The sequence below is a fragment of the Carlito syrichta genome, unplaced genomic scaffold (genome assembly GCF_000164805.1).
Source record: "Carlito syrichta isolate Samal-C Ts95f unplaced genomic scaffold, Tarsius_syrichta-2.0.1 Scaffold309689, whole genome shotgun sequence".
Lineage (NCBI taxonomy): Eukaryota > Metazoa > Chordata > Mammalia > Primates > Tarsiidae > Carlito > Carlito syrichta.
The window spans coordinates 550,343-572,579 of NW_007253785.1; the positions used below are offsets into that span (position 1 = coordinate 550,343).

The 22,237-nt window shown below is 36.9% G+C and overlaps 1 protein-coding gene across 2 annotated transcripts in view; it reads right to left on the reverse strand.

Moving 5' to 3' along the window:
• PTPRO (protein tyrosine phosphatase, receptor type O) overlaps positions 1–22,237 on the reverse strand; it is a 268,013-nt gene that overhangs the window by 12,591 nt on the left and 233,185 nt on the right. For both annotated transcript variants that reach the window (XM_008067533.2, XM_021717326.1), the window contains 6 exons: positions 19,878–19,913; positions 16,125–16,206; positions 6,401–6,491; positions 5,222–5,298; positions 4,506–4,640; positions 3,396–3,518 (listed from right to left, as the gene is read on the reverse strand). In XM_008067533.2, coding sequence (XP_008065724.1) covers positions 3,396–3,518; positions 4,506–4,640; positions 5,222–5,298; positions 6,401–6,491; positions 16,125–16,206; positions 19,878–19,913 — 544 coding nt within the window. The remainder of the gene's footprint in view (positions 1–3,395; positions 3,519–4,505; positions 4,641–5,221; positions 5,299–6,400; positions 6,492–16,124; positions 16,207–19,877; positions 19,914–22,237) is intronic.

Here is a 22,237-nt window from a genome sequence, read left to right on the forward strand (position 1 = left end):
TTATAATTAGTATAAGGCCATATGTTGTAGTCTTTCTCTCTCCCTCTCTCTCTCTCTGTGTATGTATGTATGTTAAAAATATATATATTTCCAATACAGTTGATCTGAAAATGTATTCAGCTAAAAAACGCAAAGTAAGCTGGGCTTGGTGGCTCAGCCTGTAATCCTGCGCCTTTGGGAGGCTGAGGTGAGTGGATTGCCTGAGCCCGTGGGTTCGAGACCCACCTGGGCAGGGAGACCTCATCTTTACAATAAATCAAAAACTCAGCCGGGCGTGGTAGCGTATGCCTGTAATTCCGGCTACTCGGAAGGCTGAGGCGGAAGGATCACTGGAGCCCAGCAGGTCGAGGCTGCGGTGGCCGGGAGCGGCCACTGCACTCCAGTCTGGGCGACAGAGTGACACGCCAACTCAAAAACAAACAAACAAACAAACAAACAAAAAAAACGCAAGGTAGTTTAAAATCAGGAAACTGCTAAATTGCCATAGTTTCTCCACAGCTGCAAGGCAAGGGTCCTAGAACTACAATCAGCTGTGCCAGCTGACTAGCAATACACAAAGTTCCTGGTAACAAACAAGTTGTTGCCAATCTTTAGTCTCCAGGTTTTACCAAGTTCATGGCAAGTTGAATGTTACGGTCATTTTCTTGTTTCTTGTTAAATGAGAAAACCATTCCGGTTTCATCTTACTTTGTCATTCCCAAATGTTTCTTATCCTGATTTCTTCATTTATGTAATTTTATCTTTTTGTACTTGGAATGTTTCCATTATCAATATGGAAGGAATAAAGAAGGGAATATAAAATGAAACAAATAGAAATATCTAATTTATTAGCAGAGCACAAGGTCCTTTGGGAAATGTAGCCTTCATTGTAGTTTAAAATTTAGATTTTATATATTTATGGCCAGAAGAGGGCACTCTAGTACCAGTGCTTAGAACTACCATATAAATGCCTTACAAGCAAACACTTGTAGTCAGTGTTTTATTTCTATTTTTCTTTTCTTTTTTAATTTACGAATTTATTTATGTTTTTGCATTATAGAGTTGTGGGGTACAAGTGAGGATTAACTACATAAATAGGCTACATGCAGGTGGCGTTTGGGCTTCTGTTCTACACTTCCTCTAGTAGTGGACCAGGTACACTTTGTGTTATGTTTCTCCCACAATTCTCCCTCCCTTCCTCCCCTAGCAGTGCCCTGTGATTGCTGAGCCCATCCTTGTGCTAATATGACTGGTATTTAGGGACCATTTATGAGTGAGAACATGCGTAGGTTGTCATGGAAAGACCAAGGACAAGAAGTATAGTATTACCCATGCAATAATCTATATGACATGACTGTTCCCTGCCCAAGGGAGCAGGCATGAAAACAGATCCTGTTTTGTGTTCTTCAATTTTTTTCTCCTTGATGCAAACCTAGAGAAAGATTTGTTCTATATTTTGTTTCTTGACTACTTCAGTCAGAAAGCAGTTTGCACTGGCTTTCTGACTGAAGTAGTCAAGAAAGAAAGCAGAGTTCAAATGGCATCAAGATTGTCAAATATTTTCTCTGATAAAAAATCTGTTGATGCTTTATAAGTACTTTATTATTTGTTAAGTCAATTATTCATCCATTAATTTATTCATTCCCAGAGATAGAGTACTTGCTTCTGAAACTCATAGTACACAGGGGAGGCAGATATAAAAAGGCAGATATAAACAGCGAAAATTATAACCATCCCAGGTGTACTGTGGTAGAGCAGTCTACGTTGGACTCTACCCACAGTTGGAAGGCGCTAATGGTTGCTGAGCCCAGGGAATGTTCCTCATGGAGCTGATGTTTGAGCTGAAACTCTGTATTTGTGTAGAAATATGCTTGGGGAACATTTCAAAAGAATGGAACAACATGAAACAGTCCATCAGCGGCATACTGGGATTTACCTAAATTTTCATAGTAGTAAAAACCATTGTTAACTACCAGTGGAGGAGTGATTTCTCTCCTGTAAATATCAATAAAGAAGAGTTATCAAGCTCTTATGCTGTGTTGATATGGATAACCTTTGTTTCCATTATCTGCATCAAGGGTCAGTAACTTTTTCTGCAAAGGGCCAGATAGTAAATATTTATGTTTTTATGGGTCATAGTTTCAGTTGCAATTACTCAAGTTTGATGTAGCACAATCACTGTCATGGATGATAAGTAAACAAATGCGGGCTGTGTTCTAATAAAATGTTATTTATGGACACTGAAATTTGAATGTCACATAATTTACATAAAAATTTCATATAAAACACCTACAAATTTTTTCTCAACCATTTAAAAATGCAAAAATCATTCTTAGCTCGTGGGCCTTACAAAACAGGCAGTGGGTCAGTTTGGTCATAGGGCACAGCACGCCATCTCCTGGTCTTTTACTACTAGGAAAATACTAGTAGAAACTCTCTCCTGTATTCCATAGGCAGAAGACAACAGAGTGACTTTGGTTGATTTTAGCACCTAAGCCCGGCACAGAAACATTCAGTTTATGCTCAAAGACTTGTCATCAGAGATGCAGCAGGCCTTGCAAGAAAAATCTACATTTTTGATCTTTTTTTTTTTTTTTTTTTGAGTCGGAGTTTCACTCTGTTACCCAGGCTAGAATGCAGTGGCATGTTCATGGCCACACTAGCGTCGACCTGCTGGGCTCCAGCGATTCTTCCAACTCAGCCTTCCAAGTAGCCAGAACTACAGGCGTGCACTACCATGCCCAGCTAATTTTTGATTTATTATAGAGACCAGGTTTTGCCAAGTTGCCTGGGGCTCAAACCCATGGGCTCAGGCAATCCATTCACCTCGGCCGCCCAAAGTGCTGGGATTACAGGCTGAGCCACTGAACTCGGCCTTGGCATTCTTATAATCAGAAATCAATAGCATTTCCAGAAAGATATGGAACATGACTAGTAAGGTCTAGAAGTGCCTTTCAAATAATAAAAACCAAACCAGAACAAAATAAGGGAAAACAAACAAAACAAAACCCAAACCACTAAATCATAATTTAAGTGTTTAATGTGAAGAGTAACTGTGCCCTACATATTCTAACTATACTCACATATGGTTAATATAAGTAATGAGAACTCTTCTCGCCTCAAAGATGCCTGATAAGCATGGCTAACTGTGTCTCCTATTGACCTGAGCTAATTTGAAAAGGACCAGTGCAGACTTTTTACTGTGACTTCTCAGGCTCTCCAGACCAGCCATTTCATCCGTGGTGAAATGGAAAACAACCAACTAAAAGTGGAATGTGTCTCTCAAAGGAACTAGTATTGCAAATCCTGAAGAGTTCATTATCTTACATGGTGGTGGACTGGTCTCCTGGCACCTACTTGGTGGTGCTGGAGGTGTCAGCATGGGGACAGCACCTGCCTTCTGTTTGATGACTTACATAGTTGATCCGGAAGTGTCTACAGGCCCAGTCATCCTGCTCCTCCTCTGAAATCATCTCCACAGTGATGTCTCCGTAAGCTATAGGTTCTTCCGTGAATGGCCAGTAGTGGTCACATTTCACCTGGAGTGAGCATGACACAATCTTTTAAAACAAATAGACTAGGAAGAAATGGAACATGTAATGCCTTTGTAGAAGCAACTCTCAACAGTGCAAAGGGCCCTAATGCTTGCTCAGATAGTGTGGAAATGTTGCCCCAAGTCCCTACTTCAAGGGTCAACTTTACCATCATCCCCCATCCCCCACTTTTTGGAAGGTCTCCCAGAGACCTCACCACTCTGCCCTTCCTCTCCTTTGAATTCCTCCCACCCTCCCAGCAGTAGCACATAACATAACCCTCTTCCTATGGAAGTAACTATCCCAACATTTCTTCATGGGAGTCTGTTGAAATTCCTGCCTCTTTTCCAGGTCTGTGCTCAATTATGTCTGTGTTCAGTTAGGGAGACCAGAGCTACTTGCCTCTGAAGAACTGCATAAGACTGTTGTGAAGATGAAAGATAATGCAAGTGCAATAGTTTCTGCCACCTAGTGTGAAAGTTGATCATATGAATTGGGTCATTCTTATCATACCCAACTAAAACAGAGTCCAGCGGCCAAGGTGTAAAAGCACCCAGGGCACTAACATTTCTCCAAGAACATAATTCTCTGAAAGCCTCTACTAAAACTGCTGAGACTTGAACTCCAAGCCTCTGCTGAAACTGCTGAGGTAGAACTCCAGGACTGGTTCTACCCACTGCTGTCACTCACCAGTCAGAGCTCACCATCTTGCCACAACTTTATTAGTACCAATGTATGGTCTTGCAAAACAATATATATTAATAACAGTTTTCTTTTTATAAGTCTTCCAATCTTCTCTTTGTTCTTGGGACTAAAGGTCATCTGTTCTGTGTGTATGTCCCAAATTGCAATTTTTGCTTCCCAAATACAAAGTTTTAAGTTAGAGATTTGTCTTTACATTTTATTTGACTTTGACAATAGTAAGCACTTCATCCACGGCAGTGGCTGGGGTAGCTTTTGCAGCTAAATGAGAGCACCCCATTGCGTACATACCCTCCTCTTCTCATTACACTGAGTGAGCATGACAATAATCTGAGACTTTTGTTGTAGGACCATCTTCCAGAAGTCATTTCTGGTTTCAGGTAGCGGCCCCTGGGTGGCAATATACTCCTGGGGTGAGTTGTATCCCTGAAAGAAAAGTGACAAAATGAACACCTACCTAGCCACTGTGGACACCAAATATTGTTCCATACCAGTGCAGAGAGAGGGAGGAAACCCTGACAATTTACTGGTGATAAAACTTGCAAAGGATCACACACCTATGCAACTTTTTCTTCAAAGAAGTACTCAGAGTAACTAACCATTGTAGTCTGCATGATTTTAAGCACTGTTCTCCAGAAAACTATAAAAATCATTTGTAACAACCACCACTACGTTTACAGACATTTTAGAAGTGCTGGTGCTCACAAGGAGCCCTTTGAGTTTTGTTGCTGAAACTGAAATTTAAACACAAGAAAGATGATCTTTGGCATTTCTACTTTTCCTTTCACTAGTTCTTTACAGAGAAATCTGAACATTACTAATCCATGGACTTTCTCCCCCGACCCACTATCTTTTATTATGAAATGGAATAATGGAAACTCTTTCTTGGAGTTTAATTGCTGGGTGGGGAATGGCTATCTTTGACTGTTTGACACATCCATATAGCCCCAATAGTCTTAGGCTGGCTGGGCTAACATTGGAATGCCTAATTTTTTTTGTCTACTTACAGGTATATAGTTGGCATTGATGTAGTCTGCACCTTCCTCTTCATTTATGGAGACTAATCTTACACGACTAAAGTCATCTATAAAGAATAAGGAGAAAATACATATTAAAAATCTGGATGGAAGAAAGAATTATCTCAACCCTCTTTATCTAATATCAAGCCAAATCAATCAATGACAGAGTAGGTAGACAATTGATATTTTAGTCATTTCTTGACCTTAGTTTCTTTTTTAAAGAAATACATAAACGCTTTCTAACCACTATTTCCCACCAGTTTTTCTGTCCTTGAAAGAATTGTCTCCAGGGTTTTTGAGGGTTGTGCAGAATATTTACAAGAACTAAAACATCTGGGAGATTGTATGGAAAACTATAGTATGTAACATAAATATGATTTTCATTCACCTAGGAACATCCAGAATTTACTACCTTTGGGAGACCTAGAGAGAAGAAGATGCATTTTTTGTAGTTGTACATGAAATAAAAAAAGTAAATCTGAACTATGTGCAGATTGAAGTATTATTATAACACACACAATTTAATTTAAAAAAATGTCAAGGAGAGAGTTCTTTTTCTAGATTTTTTCAGCCATCTCCTTTCCACTTTTCCATTACTTCCCAGCTCACCAGAGTACAGCAGAGAGGAAAGTTAACTCTATATTGAAATGTATTTTAATTGTTCTGTAAGTTTGTTTTAAATATATATATAATATATATTTATATATATAAAATTGTTTTGAGTGTTGCTTTTTATTGCAAAATGGTAAGCAACAACATAACTTGCCAGAAGGCATTTTGATACACTACATTCCTTTCTCTTTTGCTGCCTTCCATTATCAATGAATTGGCTGAAAATATTTTATGAGAGCACAAATTATCCAATCCCCAATTTGGCTAAAACTCTTTAATCTCCAAAGGGTCAAATGGTCAGTCTCTTCTGTTCAGATGCAATTCATTTAAAAGCATAGTAACTAAATCTTCCTCCATGTGATAGGATCATCAAATGATCAAGTGACATCAAAGCACAAGTGAGAGCAACCTAATCTCAGAGATGGTCTTGAGATCCAGACTACAACTGGATCTCAGAGATTGGTCGATTAGAGACTAGTGAAATTGATTAATCTGCAATAGCAGTCTTTCAACTTTAAATGACATGAGTAGGATTGGCACTGTTGATCATCTTACATGGTAGGATGTTTGTATAACGATTTTTACATCGATTCAGTGGAAGATCTGCAGCAAAATGTGGGATGTCCAGGCCAATCAGTTTCAACTCCTGTAAAGGACAGAGAATAGATCTGAGATTTCTGTGCATCATGTGTATCAAATTATTGTTCACACTGCTTTATTGCTCATTTGGATTATTCTTTACTTCCTCCATATAATAGAATTATAACATACCCCTCCCTATATGATGTAAGTCCCTCTGTCTGTCCCTCTGTACCTCTCTACCCCACTGTTGTCATACTGCTTTGGCCAATGAACTTAAGTAGAACTCAAGTTTAATCAGAAGTTTTCAATGCACTTGCTTGGTTTGGTTTGCCCTCTTGTGTTTCTGCTATCTGCCATCTGTTGTGAAAAGGACATGCCCAGGTAAGCTGCTAGTCCCAGAAAGAGGAGACATATGTGGCAGACCTGGCTCTGACTCACAGCCTGAAGTAGAACTGCCCCAGCTGTCCCACAGACCCATGAGTGAGAAAAATAAATGCTTTTGTAGGCCACTGAGATTTTGAGTTTGTTTCTTGCACAACACTATTACAGTAATAGCTGTCTGACAGAACACATAAATACCTTGAATATCTTAGGTATCATTTGAAGATGGTCATTTGAATAAGTTAGAATTAGGTGTATAATATTCAGGATAAGGAAAATTTGAAAACAAATGCTTTTCAGATTTTTGGAGGAACAGGGTAATTGAAATTTAAATAAATATTTCTTATCATATGAAGATATTATTTCTTGCAAGCAATGATCCTTAGAGAAAGTAGTAAAAGTAGTAAAAGAGTGAGAAACAACAAGTAGGGGGCCATGTCAATGTTGCAAAATCTAGGATTAATAGTCACAAATATCTTGTAATGAAACATTTAAAATAGAGGTGAGTCAGTAGTGGTTGAGGAAATCCTTCAGTGAAAATAAGAACATCTAAATAGGTGCCTGCATGCATCAGTAGTTGTATAAATCCCATGATCAGAAGGTGCACTGATAGAAAATTTTTAAACAGATAACCATCACACTTCAAAAAAGTTATGTTCTAGGAAAAGGGGTTTCTAAGTTACTATTGCTGTGTGTCTTATATGAAACAAGGTCAGGTCATCTGGATTTCCTGGTGGCATCTTTCACATTTATGTCTATGGAAATGGTGCTCACTGGAGTTGTACAGTGTGCAAACAATACAGCAGATCTAGCTATATTCCCATACACATTTTAGGAAAAGATTAGTAAACAGCATATATAATCATCTACAAACTAGCTATATAGTGTGAATCTTTCTATAAGATTATTAAGTGGAGCAGTAGAAAAATTACTTGCTGTAAATTTTATTATACTTATAGAATGTTAATATTGAGCACAAGTTTTACTCTTCATAATTCTTCCCAACTTCAAAGAATCATAAGCTGGAGAAATACTTCTCTGCAAAAAGAATTTTGGAGTCTTTGAAAAACTTTTGAAGGGAGATGGAGACAGTTGACCATGTTCTGAGAGTTTATATAGGAATTTTTGTGTGTGTGTGTGTGTGTGTGTGCCTCCCTCCCCTTTTAGTCTTGATTCAAGTGCTCTTTGTAAAAAAACATGCTTTTGTAATTGAGTTCTTGGGGCTTTTGTTTCTTTTAAACAGAAAGTTCTTGATAACAACTGGCTTGTTTTTAATGGCACTGGGTTGTCTGTCTGTAGTCAACACAGATGAATGAAGATAAATTGCCTAGATCTCTCTCTTTCTCTGATTCCTCATCACTTTTGACTTTTCTTTTCTTTTCTTTTTTTTGAGTTGGAGTCTCACTCTGCCCAGACTGGAGTGCAGTGGCACGCTCCCAGCCACCACAACTTTGACCTGCTGGACTCCGGAGATCCTTCCACCTCAGCCTTCCAAGTAGCTGGAACTAAAGGCGTGCACTCACCCGGCTAATTTTTTGATTTTATTGTAGAGATGAGGTCTCACCAAGTTGCCCAGGCGGGTCTCGAACCTTCGGGCTCAGGCAGTCCACTCACCTCAGCCTCCCAAAGAGCGGGATTACAGGCTGAGCCCCCGAGCCTGGCTTTGACTTTTCAATAGCACAAAACCTCAGGATTTTTGGCCTTAATTGAAGTCAGTCTTATAGACAAACTACATTAACTTTGATTCTCAACTCACAAAATTAAAATTTTTCCATCTCAGATAAAGCCCTAGCTTGCCAAATGTATTTAGGCAGAAGTTTGTCACTGTTACTTTATAACTGTTTTCTATTTTAAAGGACTTTCAAAGGGTAGGAATATACTGATCTTGTAAAAAATAAAACTATTTTAAAAGGAAATTTCAAATAAATCAGAGTTGTTTTTAGGTTAGTTCCTTTTGATAGCTATAAGCTTATTTAAATAATGTTGCCATTGCTTAAGATATTTTGAAAGTCTACCTGCTTTAGAAAGTGCCTTTATAATTGTGCTACAAAAAAGACACTTGCACATGCATGTTTAGTGCCACACTGTTCACAATAGCAAAAACATGAAACCAACCCTACTGCCCATCAAAAGTGGACTGGATAAGGAAAATGTGGTACATATACACAATGGAGTCTAATGCAGCCAATAAAAAAGAACAACATCATGAACTTTGCAACAAATTGGAGTTGGAGATTTTCATACTTAGTGATCTATCACAGAAATAAGAACTGAATACCGCATGTTCTCACTTATAAGTGGGCCCTGACCATTAATAACCTTAGCACAAGGGAAGGATTGGCAGTCAGTGGCACTGATAGGGAAAGGCACAGGGAGGCACAAAGGGTACCTGGTCCTATAGCAGGAGGAGTAGGGGCCAGTTGGAGACCCAAACTTCACCTGCGTGTAGCCTACTTGTATAGTTAATAATTATTTGTACCTCACATCTCTAAAATAAAATAAAATTTAATAAAAAAGGAAGTCAATTTTAAGAAAGGAAAGTGCCTTTATAGAGAATTTATCAAAATAGCTCACTTATTTTTGTGCACCACTTATTAGTTTAGTTATCTATAAGATAAGGGTAATAATTTATCCACACCTCACTGGTTTACAATCACTATCAAATGGAATAATTTAACTCAACAAATACTAATGTAGCACTATTGATAATGATTGTGAAATGCGTCTGTGATTATTCTTTGTTTTGCTTTACCTGGCTCCATAATTCTTGTCTCCTTTGCTATTTGTGCTAACAGACTAACAACTCCTCCCACAATCCCCACTTTGGGGACAAAATGATAAGCCATAGGAAAAAGCCTCAGATATAAAAGAAACTGTGGAAGCAGACTGAAGCTGAGAGTTGGAGAACATGTGGAAACTGACTAACTGATAGGACTTTAATTGTGTATTGCCTCCCTGCTGTAAATGCCCTCAGTTGATAAGAGAGGTTTAATTGGCTGAACACCATAAGAGGAAATTGCCAAAATTGAATTGCAGAAAAGCAGAAACTGTGTGTAAACACAACATGCTTTGCGGTCTTTGTAATTTAGCCTGTCACTAAGTGGAAAATCAAATATTAAGTCTCCAATTCAGTAGCGATGCAGCTATTTTCTCTCCAACCATATGGAGATTCCATTGATTTAAATCTTTATGAAGGCAAAGTGTGGGGTGACGGGCCTGAAGCCAACATAAATCATTTTTGAATTTCCTTTTGTCAATTTTGTTTCATATATAATTTATTGTCTTTTTTTCCCCTAGACTACGTAAGTCATCTGTAGTGGGCAGAACAATGGTTCCCAAAAGGACATGTCCACATTCTAACCCCAAAACCTGTAAATGTGACCTTATTTAGAAAAAGGATCTTTGAAGATGTAATTAAGTTAAAGTTCAAGAGATGAGACCATCTTGGAGAAGAGAAGGCCATGTAAACATGGAGGTAGAGATTTGAATAATGTAGCTGCAAGTCAAGGAACCCCGGCAGCTATCAGGAGCTAAAAGGAAGAGAAAGATTCTCTCTTAGAGCCATCAGAGGGGGCATGATCCTGCTGATACCTTGATTTTGGACTTCTGGCTTCTGTAATTGTGAGAATAAATTTCTGTTGTTTTAAACTGACAAGATTATAGTAATTTGCTATGGCAGCTTTAGGAATTAATGCAGTCACCCAAACCCAGTGGCAACCCACATTTTGTTGACTGATTGATTGAAGCATACAAGTTTTAAAAAGCAAGGCACAAACATATGCATTGTATTAGTCTGCTTGGGCTGCCATATTAAGAAAATCATGGAGTGGTGTTTTAAATAGCAGAAATGTATTTCTCATGGTTCTGGAGGCTAGGAAGTCCAAGATCAAGGTGCCAGTAAGGCAGATTTCTTTTCATGCTTCTTGTCTTGGATAATTCTATCATGAGGGCCTCACCCCCATGTAATCCTAATTATCTCCCAAGGGTCTGATTTCCAAATATCATCACATTGAGGAACAGAGCTTCAACATATGAATTTTGGGGAAACACAAACATTCAGCCCATGACCTGCACCACCATTTTCTGAGATGAGCAAGAACCATACTCTAGTCTTAGTGCTTATAACAACGTTGGCAGGTGACAGTACTTGGGGTTTGCTTTAAGGCAGAATGGACATTAGAGTCAAATGAGCTAGATTACTGGGCTATCTATAGAGGTGGAACAAGTGAGAAGAAACAATGTACCGGTGGGTTGACAAAAGAGGTTTCATCTATAACAAGCCAAAGCTACTATCAGAAATCAAAGGTCCTCTCTTGTAAACTTCGTGGCAAGTAATGTAGTTTTGCTTTGATCTTTGCAGACACATTTCTGAACAAAGACAGTGAAGGTCTTTACTAGCATCCTCATCAAACACAAAGCACAGAAATTAATGGCAGAATGATCAGTATGTGATATGTGTCCTGGACTTTCACATTTCAGCTCTAAAATCTGATTCTTCAAAACCTTTCTCACGTGAGACAGAAATGAAGAATGTATTTTAATCCTTGGGTCTCAAAGCTTCTTAAGAAAAGATGTATATTTTCACTAGAAGCATAATCAATCTTTCCAGCAGATCTAAAATCAGATGCAGAGTAAAAAAGAAATTTATTCAGTAAACAAAAATTAGCAACTCGTATGGCTTCCTATATGACTTATGGCTGTATTGGTAATATATGTAAATCCAGACATTAGTTTCAATTTGCATAATGCTTATAAATGATGTAATTTTTCAATGTAAGTGTGATATTTCACTGTCAGTATCAAAATGAATACAAGTGCTAAGCATTAATATAAGCAGAACAAATAACTGTTTAGCTGCTGGATTTAGCTAGGCTCAGTTGATCCAGTCATTTTTTTACCCTCTTGGGTTCCCATTAGAGCTGGGAACATTTTTTTTCTTCTATGTTCATTAACTATCAATATATTTCAAGAAAATATGAAGGCTGCCATATGGGAGGTCTGACATACACCTTGAGTCAGGCATGGGAGTACAATGCGTCTTTGAAAATCAAGAGAAAACTTGGATACTAAACCTGAGAATGTGGGGTGTGGGTGGGGTAGAGTTAGGGGTTGGTAGTGCCTGGAGGTTGTCAAATGAAGAAGGAAGTGAGTCAGACCAGTAGGTCACTGCTTGAGCAAATATTAGTCCAAAACATACAGTCCACGCCTGTGATTTAAAACAGCCTCCTAGAGAGCAAGTTGTATTTTCCTACCAAAACATGTGTATAATGTCAGGACTTGACATGCAATAAGTTATATAAATGTCCAATAATGTTCTGAGAATAAAGATGTATGACAAAAACATTACAATTAAAAATACTAAGCACGTCTTCAATCATTGTGTGATGATTAATTTTATGTGTCTTTATGTGTCACCTTGGATAGGCTAGGAGGTGGTGCCAAGCTGCATGGTCAAACACCAGTTGAGATGTTGCTGTGAAGGTATTTTAAAAGATGTGATTAGCATTTAAATTAGTAGCGTTTGAGAAAGGCAGATTACTCTACATAATGTGGGTAGGCCTCACCCAATCAATTGAAGGCTTGAAAAGAAAAGACAGTTTCCATAAGGAAGGAACTTTGCCTCCCAACTGCCTTCAGACCAAGACTTCAACACCAACTCTTCCCTTGACCTCCAGCTTGCCCTGCAAATTTCAGATTTGCTAGCCTCCACAATCTCATAGGCCAATTCCTTAAAATAAATCTCTCTCTTGTTTGTTCTCTTATAGTTCTATATAAACACCCTATTGGTTTTTCTGGAGAACCTTGACTAATACAGATGGGTTATAAGCTTGGTTGTATACTTATCCCATATTTAATCCAATGGAATACTATTGGCCCAGAACAATTCTTTGTTGTGTAGGGCTGTCCCACTTATTTGGAGAACATTTAACATCTCTATCCTTTCCCCTCTAAATACTATTAGTACTCTCCTCCCAAACCATTCTAAACCAAAACACTCTCACACATTCTCAAACTCCCTCTGGGGACTAATTTGGTACATCTATAGTTGAGAACCATTGATGTAGATCAATCTATCCATTTTATAGATGAAGAAACTAATATAACAAAACGTGGTATTTTTTAAAAAACAGAACAGGATTATATTTCAATACAAAACTTCTGTACAACCCCCAAAATAAAACACTACAATAAAATAAACGGGAAAAGAACTAGGTATTTCATTTACAGTGCTTGACAAAATGTTAACATTCTTAATCATAAACGAACTCTTAAAAATCAGTAACAGAGACCAATATTACAAGGGAAGTGGAAATAAAAGAAATGGAGAAAAATGAAATAACACAAATGACTAAAATAAGGCCATGTGAAGATGATGTAGGTTAATGTTAATAGGTGAAAAAACAATTTCTTTGTAACATTACATTAGCAATGATTACAGGTATTAATAGCTAATGTTTGTATAGTTTTAGAAACTGGGGAACTCTCAAAAGCTGGAAAAACTTATTTTACTTAAGGAAATTTACTCAGAATGGTTATTTCGCATATACTTTGCCCTGGCAGTTCCAATCCATAGAAATTATTCCAACAAAGTAATTGGATAAATTGAAATTTGTATATAAGCATATTGACTACATAAAACTATAGTGAATATATCATCCTCCCCAAAACTAGTTATGTATCAACTGGTTAATAAAAACCACAAATTTTATATAATATTAACTAGTGGCAAAACTGTAGTGAGGATTTAGGTTTTTAGATTCTTAGTTTAGTACATTCTTAACTTCTTTATGAATCCTATGAAATCAGCATAACTGTATTCATTTATAGATTAAATGTATGAAATCTCTCAGCACATTATAAACTTCATTTAACACATAAAATTTACAATTCTGAGTTTCCTATTTTTGTGGGAACTGAAGTTAGTATGCTAATCACTTATTGCTTAGTGATTGCTTAGTGATTGTTTAGTGATTGCTTAGTGATTAGTTCTCCCAGTGCCCTTTCTTTTTTGGGGAATAATGCTCTCCATCTTAGGTTTAGCTAATTTAGCCATATGGTTCCTGTAAGAGTTTATGGGATTCTGCCCTTCCTGGTTGCAGTTGGTTTCAATGGGCATCATGACAGCTTGGCCAATCAAAATCCTCTCCTGTCAATATTAAAACTACAAACAAGAAAGAGAGCCAATAGTTTCCCCTGGTAACCATGAAAATAAATAGAAGTGACGCTCAGGAGTTGTTGGCTATGTTATCCGCTATGAAAAAGAGGCTGGTTTGCAGTGGTTGCAGTGAGGCCATGACAGAGAAAGAAGCAGATGTGAGAAGTAAAAGGAGGGAGCCTTTCAGGGCTCTGGCCCCTCGTTCCAGCCATTCCTGAGGCTAACCTTCTCCCCTACCCTCCTAAGGATTTAGCTATTCAACCCTTTCTTTGATTATTCAAGACACCTTAGTGTCCTTTAAATAAACTGCCTTTTCTTTTTATCTAAACTAGTTTAGGTTATATTTCTGTCACTCATAAATAAAATAATCTTTTCTTTTTATTAGAAAATGGCTTGTTAAAATTTTATAATGATCCAATTCAGAATTAATAAAAGTTACACTTGTGTTTGATGGCCTAAACTACTAGTTCCCAACAGAGATAATGATGCTAGCTGTGCCACAAAGGGCATATAATCTTGAAGGAATTTGATTCTAGCTGTGCCACCAAGAGCATATAACCTTGAAGGGATTAAGGAAACGCAGCTTTTAAAAAAATATATAATGTAGTTTATTTCCAATCGATACATGGTTGTGACACTTAGATCTTCCTTATAACATTCAATTGCTCATTGTTTAAAAAAGAATTGGAGCAGAATAATAAACATATATTGTTAATAATAAACCCAGGCACAAACATATACATTAGTTTAGAAAACTTTGTCATAATAAACCTTGCATTAGGATGAGAAGAAAAACTTAGAAATAAATTTTTACATTAACATAGCCATTTGGCAGTTCAAAAATTTTAATTATTTTAAGTATTTAAATAAACTTCTTTCTTATTTATATGTAGCTTTAATAGGGCTGAATGTGTAGCTACATCATAATTTTTATCACTATTATTAGAATCATCTAGCTGTTTTTTTTTTCAGGATTTTGGATTATGTTTTCCTATAAAAAATATCATTGCATTGATATACTTTTCAGAAATGTCATCCTCATCATCGATATCCAATTTAGTTTGAATTTCTCTTCTTTGAGATATAGCATTTGATGTAGCATCTATAATTTCCTATGCACCTGCATGCAATGAGTAACTGAGTAGGCTCTGTGTGGAATTTCTCCGGACACAGGTGGTGGTTAGGGGGTCTTTGAATTTGATAATATATGATTTTTCTCATCCTCAAATTCCCAGCTAAAATATTCACACCAGAACTACTGCTGCTTTTTGCAGACTAAAGCTGTCTTTGTCTGATGAGGGGAAAGAAGAAATGAATAAGAGAAATGAAAAGAAAGCAGCTGCTTTAACAGGAAACAGCACTTAAGAGGCTTTAGAAACAACTACAGAATTTAGAAAAATCACTTTATCTATCCCTTTTCCCTGAATCACTGATCACTCGAGTCATACTCTAGAAACCTGAAAGGAAGGAGGCTATCCAGACTGTGTTATGAGCTGTGAAATATGTGGGTTGAAAAAGTGAGGGCCAGTTATATTCTCTACATTGCTGATACGTTATTAGACTTACTCATTTCCATCTCTTCTGATACATGGTCTTAGACTTAAAAAAAAAAAGTGCTTCAGGAAAAAAGGAGTTGTCATTTTTTTTCTTTTTCTACATAAATCATGTATGACTTTCTCTTCCTATTTTTTCTAAGGAAAGAACATAAAACTGCATGAAGAAATATTAAGCAGAATGTCCCGGAGTCCTATAGCTCAAAGAGCCCCACCCCAAGCTGTTACATGCCCAAGAGAAAAAGGGGCTCAATTTTTATTCACCATCAACCCTTACTTTGATGCATGAGAAACACACTAAAAAAAATCTCCTGATTGTGAAATGCTATTCCAGGCCTCATGCCTCAGCTTGCTTTTTACTCTCAATTTCCCTGGTTTTCATGATGGCTTCTACTATATCTATGTTTGTTCATCTTGGTATCTGAATCTATTCTCTCCTTCTCTCATTTGTGCCATTCAAACCCTGGCCTACTAACCAAGATTTGATGACGCCTGCTCTGAGCCAGCAGATAGGGCACCTCAGAGGTCAATGGCCCATTCTACTTGTCACAAGCACTGCCACTGAACAGAGAAATACCCCCAATACAAAGCCACTGTCCAAACTCACCTCAAACTGAAGAGAAAATTTATAGTCAGAGTCTTTAGCCATATCCTTAATGTAGGCATCAAAGTCATCCAGTTGAACCGGGCTTTGTCAAACACAAAGAAATGAGTGTTTAAAAAATACTGTTTATTGGTAATACATATTGTTTAACAGCATATTTCTCAATTTTCTTGGAGAAAATAGAAGTTTTACTTCTCAAAGGTTAGCACTCACCTCCCCTTTTTATTTGGTTCAAGTTACCAACTCCTAATATATTAAAGAGAGGTGTATATATCAAACCTCCTTGAGATAGAAGTCTCTAGATTTTCACATGGCTCTTACTTTAGCAGTATATTATATGCATGTATATTCATATAGACACATGCATATGTGTTTCTATAAAAGTCTGAAATGTGGAAAAGAACAAAGGATTAGATTCCAAACAATTGTTTGGGTTATAGTTTTACAATATTGACTGTGTGGTCCTGAAGAATCACCCAACTTTTCAAAGAGTCAACATTCTCATCTATAAGATAGTATAATTATACCTACTCACAAGGTTGACATGCAGTACATAAAGAACCTTGTAAGTTTAAATGGCTTTACAGGAATTGTGCTGCTAGCTTTAGTCTCCCCAAAGCAGAGGCAGAGTTAGCAGGATAAAGCATTTATCCAGAAAACTCCCAGGGTTTCACTGGAAAGAGCCATATTTGGAGGCTTGCATATCTATAAAACTATCAAAATGGCTCAGAGGTACCAACAAGTAACACATCTGAGTGTAGTTTTCTGCATCTGTAGCAGAAGTTCTCACCTCTCTTTTTTGTTGGAATTAAATTTTATTTCCTATAGTTTTCTATATTGCTTGTCTTTTCTGGAGCCTACCTACACCCACCTGTTCCTTAAAGCCGTTCTCTGCCATACTCTGTCACCTAACCCAAGATTTTCTATGTTGACAAGGTCCATATAGTTGGCCCTTCCCTTCGTCTAAAATCTTATTAGCAAATACATAATATTTAATTGATATTCATTTAAAGTTGCTGATGAGCTAATCTGATAGATCATTTATGTTAATATTTTGGTAGATTTTTAAGGGCATTATGTCTCTCAGAAAATACACTTAAACTTCAATGTTCTCATTTAATAATAATGACAATAATGACTCATTCATAAAATGTACTACAGTTCATGAATATTCACATATGTTATCTTAGGGTCCCTAAGTTAGACATGGACAGTATTGGCCCATGCTCCAGACAAGAGAGCCAAAGTCAAGAGTTAAGTGAGTAGTCCAACATCAAGTGGCTACTAAATGGTAAAACCCTTTCTAGGACCTAGGGAGTCCTACTTCAAAGCCTTTCCTACCTAAAACTTTGTATTCTTCCAAAAGAATGCCTAAAAGTGGGTTTCTTGCTCTTGAGTGAAGCCCATTAGAACCACACATTCTGGCTACTGTCTTTGAGCAGTGCATTGGATTTAGCAACTCTTGTTTTCATTTTGTTATAAGGAAAATGGAGGCATCAATAAAAAAGAAAATAAGAGAAAATATTCATGGATTAGAAAAAAGCAAAAGCAGCTGAGTGTGGTGGCTCACACCTATAATCCCAGCACTTTGGGAAGCTGAGGTAGAAGGATGGTTTGAGCCTAGGAGTTTGAGACCAACCTAGGCAACATAACAAGACCTCATCTCTACAGATATATAGATAGATAGATAGAAAGAAAGATAGATAGATAGATAGATAGATAGATAGATAGATAGATAGATAGATAGATTTTAAAAATAGCAAGGCATGGTGGCATGCACTTGTATTTCCAGCTACTCAAGAAGCTAAGGTGGAGGGATCACCAGAGCCCAGGGTGTCAAGGCAGCAGTAAGTTATGTACTCCAGGCTGGGCAAAATAACAAAGGGAGACCCAGACTCAAAAAAAAAAAAAAAAAAAAAAGAAAAGAAAAGAAAAAAGGAAAAAGGAAAAAGGAAAAGCAAGAAGCCAGAAGGAAGAAAAGCACAGAGAAAGGGCCAGAAAACAGAAGAATGAACATCAGGGAGAAGAAGAGAAAGAAGATTGAAAGGGAACAGAGACCAGCAGGACAGATTTGGAAGAAAAAGGCGAAAGAGAAGGTGAAGGAAAGGAAAGGAGTGATAGAATGGAGACGAGTGGAGACGGAAGATGTGAGTCAACAAGATGTGGGGGCGGGAGGTAGCATTTGGAGTGTAAGGAATAAGATAGAGAAGGCAAATGGAAAGTCGAAGGAAAAGGAGGAAGCTGATTTGATGTAAGGTGTTGGGATTGTGGTAGGTTCTACCATTCCTAAAATCTACCAAATCTTTTGTTTGAGTCTTGCTTCTCTTTCTTATCTTGGCTTGAGTCTTGGGAGGAGCAAGTCTTGATAGAGTCTCACTTTTATGTCCTGAGACTCTGTCCTCTAAATGCTCCAGTCAATGCCTCTCTTGCTCACTTACCAACACAACTGATTGTTCTGAGTAACAGAATCGTTCTGTTTCTGTCAAATTATCCCTTCTAGCTGTTCAGAGTGGTCTTGTCTCTCATACATCAGTTAGAATATGTCAATGGAATGTATACTGATTTGAAATTGACTTAGAAAAAATCATTCTGAAATATAATTTTATATGCCATAAAATTATATGCCACTCAAGGCCAACTTGAAATATCTTTTACATCAGCTTTTCTATTGGAGTATATCATGCTTTACCTATGATTTTTTTCCATTAGAAAGGATGCCATAGATCTAGCTAGACTACCTAATTGCCTCCTTGTACTAATTCACCAGTGTTTTATTCTAGAGAAATATCAAGAATAAACTCTATTTATAGAAATGTTCCACTTTTCACAGGTAGAGCTATAACTAAGAAATGTCCTGGAGGTGAAGATCTAATAGGCTTTTGAAATCAATTAGTGGTTAATTGTCACCCACCAGAATCATATTTTTTTTTTTAAGTTGGAATCTTTCATTCTGTTGCCCAGGCTGGAGTGTAGTGTCACACTCATGGCCACTGCAGCCTCGACCTGCTGGGCACAGATGATCCTTCTTCCTCAGCCTTCCAAGTAGCTGGAATTACAGGCACGCACCACCATGCCCAGCTAATTTTTTTTATTAACTGTAGAGATGAGGTCTCGCCAAGTTGCCCGGGCTGTTCTTGAACCTGTGGGCTCACGAAATCCTCTCACCTTGGCCTCCTAAAGTGCTGGAATTATCGGCATGAGCCACTGAGCACAGCCAGAAACATAATTCTTATGATTTAACAGTTCAGTAGATAAGTAGGACCAGAGGCTACCTAATTATATTTTATATTTATTATAGAGGTTTTCCGAGACAGCATTATTAAAATATTTATTATAACATCAAAATAGAGCAAAAGCCTTTTTCTGCAATAAACACAGAATTTCAAAATACTAACAGGGTTTAGGACCCTTTATGCAGCTAAATATTAGATTTTCACATACTGTATTTAGAATACCATACTTCCTCCTGAAAGACTTTTAAAATTCTTAACAACTTCTTATTTCTCAAACTTCATATGGTGAGAATTATCCTTATTCCTAACATGGTTTCTTTAGTATACTTTCCTAGTGGTCTATATCATTCATATGTACAAACACAAAAACACATATAGTACTTAGCTATCATAACACACATTTGCCTTTTTCTTAAGCACCCCTTCTGTTTGAAGATAAGTGCTCTTTTTAATTTGAAAAGTTAAGATTATTACAATGATCATCTTTTTAAATGAAATAGTAGAAATAGTCGAAAAAACTTACTTAGTCAGTTTCCTCTTCTTTAAACCATTTTTACTCCTGATAATTAAAAAAAAGACAAATTTATTCTGGGCAAAAGAATTGATTCACATAATAATTAAACTTGAAGAGCTTTAAATAATTGCATCAGTCACCTCAACTTTATTTAATTGTCATTAAACATAGCTCAGGTTTGTTTAATTACTTTTCTTTAAATGAGAAGCTAATGATAATAATTTCAGATTCATTTTGGACACTATTCGATTACAGGAATATACTTGCATTTTATATTTCATTCTTGCCAAAAACTGGGTTCTAAAAATATAATAGCTATAGTATTTTGTAAATATATGGAAGTATCTTTCTACTACCTGAATATTCCAGGTCTAAAGACAGGATGGAAGAATTAGGGGAATAAGAAGAACTAATGATGACAGGGTAGAATGTTGGCTCCTTAATTAAAGACGCATATAACATTTTCTAACATTTTCATTAGATGTAAATTTGTGCTATCAATGTGAACATGAATCTTATATAACTCTACCACGGCTTTGTTCTTATTCAATCCTGAACTAGTTTCTAAGATATCTAAAGAATTGAACCTATTACATGCTTATTCTTAATTCATTACTAGTCTGTAAACTCAAACACAGGATGCATGCTTTGGCTAATCACATTAGTTTAGGAATTATTTAGGGTAATTATTTTCAATGCTAAATTTAAACCCAAGTTAGTGAATTCTAAGACAGTATGTATTGAAATATTTTGTTATTCTTTTATTGTATTATGTCTTATATAAATGATAAATATTGAAACATGATAGAGTGCAAAGTGCTATGATACTAAACATTTTTTAGAAGTAATTTTCAAAGGTCTTTACATGTTTTTGATAGAAATACCCACACTGTTTCAGAAAGTAAAGTCTATGATAACCAGCTGTGATCTTAGTACTTTAGTGTACCAAAATATTTATATTTAAGACAATGAACATTTAGATACCTATACTCTCTGAAAGCCTTTAGTAGAATGAAATACTACCTCCTCTGTGCTTTCACAGCACTTTGCAAATGGAGTATTTCTCACGTTGTGTGAGTGTTAGTTATCTACACATCCCTGCTTCACTATTACTTTCCCCCAGGGATGAGCCTAGTTAATGAAATACATAGTGGATAGTCAATAAATGCTTATTTAATTGAATTGAAACAAAACATCTTTGCTATATTACCCTTACAGTTTCACTTAATGATTTCTTTAAGAATGTGATACTAGTCTTAGGCATGTGAGATCCCAACTGGGGAAATAGGACTTGTGGATGGAAAGAAGGTAATACAGGCCAGGAAATATAGGAAAACAGCTATAAAAGCAAGTGGTGTTTGTGGTTTTCAGGGAGTTTTTATTTCTTCCCACTTCTAAATGATGACAATTAATCCAATAGCTTCTGTTCTATTTTTTTTCCTCATTCTTTTTGTCTTTTATACTTGGGATTCATAGGGGACAAGCATTCCAGTTTTTACTTTGTGTCTCCTTCATCCTCTGTCACGTTGGACATACCTATATCATATAGGCATTTGGGAACCTAAAAAAAATCCACACCTAAAAAAAATTCCGCTCTTTATGATGGTAATTTAGTTAGCTGTAGGAATCCCACGTTTACTTTGTGTAGTGAGAGTTAGTTACTTTAGTGCTTTCAGAAAGCAGAATGTCAGCAAAGATGGCTAACAGCTCTGGTAAAGTCAGGAGGCTGCCAACATATTTTGTGATTGAGAGTGAACAAAAAAATCTTTTCCTCTCCAAACAGACTTTAAGGGAAACTAGAAGGAAATAAACGTATGTGAGAGTGTAACACTGAATAAATTCAGTGCTGAAATATTAAGCTGCTAGTACTCAACAGCTGTGTAGAAACATGATTCATGCAGGAAAGGCACATTTTTTTCTTTCAATCTCATTCATTATCAAGTGAACTTTCAATATAACATAAAATTCCACCACATGCTTTATCTGACATATTATTGTACACTTATGACATCTTCATGATTTGTGTGCACCTTTCATTGTTCTGCTTAATTTTGCTGATTCCAAAGAGTTCCTGTATCCTAAGGTGGTGAAACGTGACAGAGTTGAATTATGAAACTTCATGCAACATTGACAAAATTTCCCTACAGTTTCAATCGGTATGCTAAATCCAAGAATAAAACCATGTAAGTTAAGACTTTGTTAGCAATTTTAACTTAGTACACTCTGGAAAGAGTCAGTGTGTGCATGTTACAGTGAAAATTATGAGCCGGGCTCGGTGGCTTAGCCTGTAATCCCCCGCCTTTGGGAGGCTGAGGTGAGTGGATTGCCTGAGCCCGCGGGTTTGAGACCCGCCTGGGCAGGCAAGACCT